Consider the following 7,889-nt stretch of genomic DNA (forward strand, 5'->3'; position numbering starts at 1 on the left):
AAAAAAAAGTTTAGGTCTGGTCTCATTAATCAGCACCCACCATGTTGCTTATTTTCTTTCTTTACAGAACATAGGAAACTTGGCAATCTGACTGTGACAGTGAAAAAGACCGTCCCCTCTCCAGAAGCAATACAGATCCTCTATCAACGCATGAGATACGAATACGAGTTTTATTACTATGTCAAAGAACAGTTCCACCTGCTAAAGCGCAAGTTTGGACTGAAGTCTCATATCAGGAAACCACATCCCAGACCCGAGTTCTTCATTCCTTCTCCCCTGGAAACAGAGGAGCCGATAGACGATGAGGAAGAAGATGATGAAAAGTGGCTAGAGGATATCTATAAAAGGTGATGGATGGAAGAGCTATCCTTTCTCTTCTGGTGACCCCTCCAGCTTTCTTAAGATTTTTTTAATTATTATTAAAAGTAATTCCTTAAGAAACTGAGTTAATGCGCAGCAGCATTTGAAACAGAATGAAAGAGACCATTCCCACATGCTGGGGCCATCGGGAGATACCTGGTTTTGCAGGTTTGATTCTTTATACGGTGTTGGCTCTATAGCATCCTTGCTATAGCATAGTTCAAGAGAGAGGTATCTACTGTCTATCACAAAATAACTTTTGGAGTACGCAATAGTCCTCTGGGAACCTGCAAAACATAAAAGAATAGAATAGGCCGTCTTGAAAAGTACGTTTTACAGACTCTCGTTCTCTCTCTTTCTCCAGAAACAAGTCTTCATTGCATAACACTGCGGCATTAAATACCGGCAATGTGAACTACAGGCAGTGAGCCATTCTGGAAGAGTGCCTCTTTCTGCCCAGAGCACCCTGGTATCCCAGTGGCACGGTCAGAGCCATTGCCATGTCTGTGCACATCCAAGGATAACAGGCTCAGAAAGGGGCTAGGTAATGGCTTCTGAATTACCCTGGGTGGGAGGCGTGAAGCTGCTATTCTGGCAAATTAATATTAGTGGACATAAGGCAAGTTACACGAACCAGATGGTTTTGGCAAACCCTTCTAGTTGATAGAGTGGAAAAAGTTACCAGGTCAGTGAATGGCAACAATAGATGAAAAGTGCAAGGCAGGGTTATCTAAACGGTAGTTTTGTTTCTGCATTTGAGTATGATTCTATTAGACTCTGAAGGAAAAGGTGCAGCATATGGTTTTTATATACACAAAGGGTATTTGCTGAATTTTGTTCTTCTTATGGGTCACAAATCCAAAAAGATACAGAAAAAGTCACTGGTTAAAATCCTACATGATGTGGAACTCCTGTTAAGCATGATTGGTATTTCTGCGATCGCAGAATTTAGTTGTTCATGTCTGAAGCTGAACGCAGGTGCCTCACCAGCGCAAACACCAGACACCTGCTTTTAGCATGGCTAGAAGTAAAATTAACTATGGATATACACAACTTCTCTAGCTGAAGTATTTCAGAATGATAAAACAACAGAAGGTACGCTCTGTGAAAGCGAAGCCAATTCAGTGATACATTTTTAAGAGAGTCACTGTGAAAGTTGCCCTTGTTGACCACTACAAGTATTATCGGCAGACACTAGAAAGGGGATGGGTGGAGGTTGGGAGGGGAAAGGAGAATTGCCCCAGTATGTGAGATGCTGTAGTCCTTAAGGTGGGTGTCCCTGGGGTTCCCTGTTCCCTGTGGGCTTGCCAGCTGTTGGAGAGCCTGCCAGGACTGGGGGTGCAGAAGTGACAGCCCTGCAGGCAGCAGTGGGCAGAGCTATTTAGCCATCCGCTCCGTGGCAGAGTAGGGGGTGACTTGGAGGTCTCGATGATGCCTTGAATCCACGCACCGTTGTTGCCAGAGGAAGCTGGACTAGTAGAGGATAATAGCAATAAATTCCTGTCCTAGAGCACAGGAAAGAAGCAGGGCCGAGGAGTTGCAGCTTCTTGCCGGGATGAGTCCCAGTAACACTTCAGGGGCAATGCACCTCTGTCTAGCTCGTGTCCTTTCTCAAACATCTACCAGGCAATTTTTGCTTCCTGTTCAGCAGCTGCCTCAGCAGCGTGTCTGCCATCTGCAAGGTCATACTTTGGTTTGCAATAGCAAGTAAAAGTTATTTTGTGATGGACGAGGCATGTAAACTCGGGCTAAGCTCAGATGTGCTTTCCAAGGGTTTCCTCTTCCGTGAGCCTGCTGAGAGCCAATAAACATTACGGCCCATCTTCATCACCAGTCAGTCTTTACTGTACCTACATGCAGAGAACGAAAATAAAGAAGTGTAATTGTGTTAAAACAAGATGCTAACTTACAGAAAATATTATGTAGAAGATTCTGTTCTCGTTATTAACATCCCAGGTTGGTGGTAGCAATGCACTACCATGGGGGAGCATGTTAAAGAAAGATGAAAATGGCACAGATAACAACTAACATACTAGCTAAAATACGAATCTGCTGCATTGTATATTTTAAGTGGTTTCTATGAAATTACATTGAAAGAGTAATGATTAGTTTACACACTGTGGAGTTGTTATATTTTGGAAAAAAAACTAATATTCTCACCTTTCTGAAATTCTGTTTGAATCCTTTTTGCCAACATTGTAACAGAATAATCAGTCACTTAACACTTCTGCAAGTTCACTGCCGCTTACCGTGAAGTCCGTTTTTATCTGTTTATTTCATGGTATCTTCAGCCATCATTAGTTATAACCTAAATACAAAAGCTGTTTAATGATTTACTCGCTAGGTTTTAATGTTGTTGTATTTTTTGTAACAACCAACCTGGCCTCTCCTCCTTGAATGGTACTTCATAAATTTAACTGGCACATAGCATCTAAGATTCCTGGTTCTACGGCCTATTTGTCTATCATGAAATATATTGTACTTAATTGTTAAAAGGTACGTTTTAAGCTAGTTAATCTTTGACTTATTTATTGAAACTTTTCAGCACATTCCAAATTCTAAGTTGCTCAGGAAGAAGTTGATTTAAATGATTATATTTTGGTCTGATGAATATTTCTTAATCAAAAAGAAATCATTGTTTGTAAGCCTTTAGCCCACGACAGCTTTGTAGGAAGTGCCATGCATGTACCTGTAAATCTTTGTGGAGGGAAAAAGGTGGGTGCTTGACATTTATGAAAATAAGAAAACGTGTACATAAGCTTAGCTATAAATGAAAGCAACATATGTTTTGGGATGAGATATTCTTTAACTTATTCACTACCATCTCCTGAAATATAAATAAGCCATATGACTATTTTTCAGTCCAGTGATGCTTAAAAATAAAACTTGCACATTTCTTCCTAGCTCCATAGTCCACTTGCTTACGCTAGTTTCCTTGCCTGGGTACAGCGGCTGTGGGTAAGAGGTTGGAGCTGCTCCTCGCACAGCAGGATTGGATACGGCACAGTTTATCGGCTGAAAGTCACACATTAGCAGCGAGATTGGGGCAGGTTGTTCCTGGGCTATTCTATGTCCCAGACTGTCTGGAGGTGTGAGAGTGAAGACAGAATTACTTTACTCACCAGAGAAGTGCAGTAAGTGCCCTCAGGTACGTTCTCTCATGCGCTTTGTGGCTGCTAAGTAGAAAGAAGTTTGATCCAGGAGAGAAACAGCTCGGTCCCGATACACTGCATTTTACGAGACGTGGTATTTGATGGCCAGGCGTAAAAGCTCCAATAATCCAGAGTGATGTTGTAATGTAAGTGAAACATCAGTGCTTTCACACTAAAGAGAAAATCAACCATTGTTAAAATGCAACATTCTGGAAAAAATAAATTTTAGTCTTAAGTTTCAAGTGACAGTGACAAATGGTGCGGTTTTTTTGTTCCTGTTTAAATTACTTCCACATAAATTGTGCTGATGATGCAAGGCTAAATCCGAGTATCTGAAATGTTCTCTGCTTACACATAGAGAAGTAGCTCAGCAGAACTGAAGGTATGTGAAACTGATGGTGTATTTGAAGCATTTCAATTTCTTTGCAATTCTTTATCATTGGAACTCTGATGAATTGTTTGAATGTTATTATATAGTACGGTATGTAGCATCATAAAGGCACAAACAAACCCACAGATTTTAAACATTAGAGAACAGATCTGTGGATCCCAGCCATTGAATTCTTCTTCCTTTCCATACTTGATGTAACAAAAATACTTAATGTCAGTCAAAAAAATGTACCCTTACAGAGGAAACCACACTGCATATCAACTTGGGTCCTCTTCTCAAATGAAAAATCACTGTCCATCAAAGAATAAAACTCCACATCTTAAAAAATAAAGGTCTGTAATTCCCCGTTAAGGGTAATGGTGCTCTGATCTTTCCCTCCATTTTAAGGAAGGGAACATCTGTGATGTTAGACCATAGCCTAAAACAACACAGCAAGATTTTTGAGAGCTAGAATACTGTAATACAATCCCACAGCATTTGTTCTATTTTTAAGGAATCAGCCTTTATTGCAAAGAGTTTTCAGCAAACATATAAAACACTGTTGATCAGTCTGCTTGCATGAGCCAAGACCAGAGAAAAGAACTCAGTGTTGTTACATGTAGACCCCCACACACAGAGTTTGTGGGAGAAACAAGAAAGGTGTTACCAAGGCTCGGAAGTGCCTGTCTAGTGGTGCGGGAATCACCAGGACCACTTTTGCAGCGGCTGGTCCAAGGGAGCATCTGCAAAACTGGGCTCTGCTTAGGTGCCCACAGGTGTGGCGGGAAAGGTCCTGGATGGCAGCTCCCTTAGGAACAGCCATTGGGGGCTGAAACAATCCCCTGCAAAGTGTTAGAAGTGGATGGAAGGGATCTTATTTGGAAGATTGAAAGTTAAATCTCAACCAGCATAAATCAGCTGCTGCCTCTCTCATAACTGAAAAACTGCCCTACATTTTCTGCAGTTTGCCCAGAAATGGCAGCGTATGGCAAGCTGCAGCATGAAGTGAACTTCAAAGCTCAGTGGTAAGTTTAGAAAATAGGTGTGTGGAATGGAAGCACTGGCACGCCGTAACGGTTGTGTCCCAGCACCAATGTCTGATGCTGTCATATGGGAAGAGCCTGGAGGTGGGGTGGAAGGTTATTCCGGGGGCAGCCGGGGGTGGGGAAGGGGAGGGAGGTTTTCTGCAAATACAGATTTGGCCTTTCAGACGCTGTAAGATGGTAAGATTTGACCAGTGGTATATTTGAATGTGGATTTTGAATATAAGCACGTAGATTTCCTTTTCTGGGTATATAAAGGAAGAATGCAAGTCTGGTTTTGTATTTAACTGATTGTGGCTGAAAGGGTAAGTTAGTAACACTGCTGTCAGGCAGGCATGGTAGGAGTGTGCTTTATGCAAACTTTTGCCATCTTTCTGTTCCTTTCTTTGGATCTGATGGGCAAAAAGGCTGATGGCAAAGAATTCTGCCACACCGCAGGGGAAGTGCTGCTGTGAAAAGTAGAAATTAGCAGAAATACATGAAGGCAGTGCTGTTCAGTGCTAAGAATAATGGTCTATACACTAGGATGATGCAGAGCACCCTGCAGAAGTGTTACACAAACTGCCCACTCTCATTGGTTCATCTGGAAAACCTGAGACCATGCTTCAGAAATGCTGCTTCACATGCGTGATTTGCATTAAGTTAGCATTTTTCTGGCTTTTTCCATGCACTTCTGAATTGCCACTCTACCTCAGAAACCTGGCAGAATATAAGCACGCAGCCTATACTTGATTATACATACATCTGACCCTTCAGCAAACCTCTCTCCAGGTTGAGTGCATGTAATAAGCTGAGTGAAATGAATCCTTCCCGGCGCAGCGATGCTGCTAATGAACAGAGTAATATTTAGTTACTGCGCCACAAGGGAGAGTATTCTGCAGTTTTACAGTTTACCAGGCCAGGACGATACGGGAGACTTTAGATGACCTGAGGGCTCATGGGAGTGTTGTGAGCAAAGGCCATTTGCATCTCCCAGCTTTGAACTCATGATCATCTCCAGTTTGGGTGCAGGAAAGAAACAGAGGCGGTTACACTCCATGGCAGACCCAGGAGCAACAGTCCAGGGTGTGGCTTCCCACAGCAGACAGGAATTTCTCTTCTAGGAGCCTCCAATCTAGTCTGTGTGGTGGTAAACTCAGTGAGGGGAAATCAACTGTAGTCATTAGTCTCTGACTCCCCAAAGAAGACAAGATCCCCAAGATCATGCTGGAAGGATGTGCTAGAGGAAGTGGCAGTGAAGCACCTATGCCTCACTCAAGAGCTGTGAGCCTTTTCCAATTTCACTTTCTCCATTTGTTTATATCTGAACAAACCGTAGGCCATATTTGGTGTATTTCTGAAGGTCAATCTGTGTCGGGTATTTCTTCACTAACCATGTTGTCTGAGCATCCTGGAAAATTACTAGTATCTCTATGCTTTTGATCCACAGTGGAGATGAAGTGCTATAATCCCCATTTCATACACTGGGAATGGATACAGCAAGTGGGTGAGTGATATTCCCAGTGTCACACAGGAAGGTTGTGAAAAAGCACTGATTGTAATTTAGCCAAGTGTCTTAATCCTTGAACTTCCTTTCCTGCTCTAAAATCAATCCTAGACTTTAGAAGGCAAAACAGGTACCATGCAAAATTTTAATTACACAGAGTTGTCTCCCCATATCTTTTCCTTAAAACTCTGCAAACTTTTCAGGTAACTGCCTAAAAACTAATTACTTTTTAGCCCTTCAGCAGACCATTCATGTCCTTTTGGGACAAAGATTAATTCCTAGTCTTATGTGTTTAGTTGCATAACGAATACCTGCAGAAAGGGCATGGCTGTAAGGTAGCTTTCTATTTGGGAAAGGTGATTCTGTAGCAGCCAGAGCAGGTAAGCAGATGGATGCGTGGCTGAAGTCACATCTTGTAAATTTAGCCGTTCACAAGAATATGGTCACATTTTCTCCTGCGATATGTGGTGCTTGTAACCTACCTGAAAAGTCCTCAAACCTGTGTTCATGTTGGTAGTCTAAGTTGTGTTTTCCTTTGGCTTCCCACCGTGCTTAGAAACCCAGAACATGAAGCAATGCCTTCCTGTTCAGCAGCCAGCACCAACATAGAGTGAAAAGACAGTTCTCACTCAGCTCACCGAGTAGTTGGTTTCGTCTGGCGTATGCACAAACCAGAAAGATTTTCCAGCTCTCAGACAGGGGTATATGCCGCTCGGCTGAGATACCTGGTGCTTTCTCCTCATCTCCTCCCAGTCCCTCCCTTACCTGCACAGTACACGTCGTTAAAGCTGTTGCCTGGGGAGCATCTTAAGGAAGGTTGAGCAAATATGGGTGTAATCCAGACTCTTCTGTCCAAGGGTCCGTGCTTTGTGGAGGAGCCCAAGCTGCTGAGCCTTGCTCTAAACTGGGGGAAGGCTGCTGAGGTTAAGCCCTCCTTACAGGTGTCAGCTTCGTTCCTGCTCCAGATTTAGTTTCTGCTCTGAGTGTTAGGGTGAGTCCTGGCCTGTCTCTGTTGAAATAACTGAGGCTTAGCAATGCCAAATCATCTGTTTTGGCTTCAGGCCGGGAGGCTGAAGCGCGCTGGCAGGTGAGCGCATCAGGGGTGCAAAGAAGTGTCTGCAGTGTCGGTCCTCCGACGTGAGCAGAGACGCTGGGTGTCAGCAGCAGCCCTGGAGGCTGGTGCCTGAGCGGGGCGGGGGAAAGGGAGCCGGTTTCTCAGTCGTAGCTAGCTGGTGGGCATTTCTGCCAAATCTCCCTTGGACAAGTTTGTGCTAGTCCTGTCAGCGCTTGCTGTGGGAAAAACATTTCTTCCTGCACTTCTTGGGACAGAAAGCTGGCAAGGAGAGCCCAGCAGCACCTCTCTTCCAAGGAGGCTGGAGGGATCCAGGGGAGATGTCAGGGAGCAGGGAAGGGAGGGCGGCAGCCTCCTGCCTGCCTGCCCCACGGGAGGCTGAGCTCTGGGCTGTTTCTCACCAGAC

At 43.8% G+C, this 7,889-nt stretch overlaps 1 protein-coding gene across 4 annotated transcripts in view; it reads left to right on the forward strand.

Annotated features, from left to right (window-relative positions):
* UST (uronyl 2-sulfotransferase) overlaps positions 1-3,754 on the forward strand; it is a 176,637-nt gene extending 172,883 nt beyond the window's left edge. For 3 of the 4 annotated variants that reach the window (XM_042796048.1, XM_042796051.1, XM_033011652.2), the window contains exons 8-9: positions 68-347; positions 725-3,754. In XM_042796048.1, coding sequence (XP_042651982.1) covers positions 68-347; positions 725-788 — 344 coding nt within the window. In that variant the 3' untranslated portion in view covers positions 789-3,754. Of the gene's footprint in view, positions 1-67 lie in introns of all 4 variants that reach the window. The other variant, XM_042796049.1, reaches the window with a different exon arrangement.
* The last annotated feature ends 4,135 nt before the right edge of the window (positions 3,755-7,889 follow it).

This window comes from Tyto alba, unplaced genomic scaffold (genome assembly GCF_018691265.1).
Source record: "Tyto alba isolate M040663 unplaced genomic scaffold, T.alba_DEE_v4.0 Super-Scaffold_22, whole genome shotgun sequence".
Taxonomy (NCBI): domain Eukaryota; kingdom Metazoa; phylum Chordata; class Aves; order Strigiformes; family Tytonidae; genus Tyto; species Tyto alba.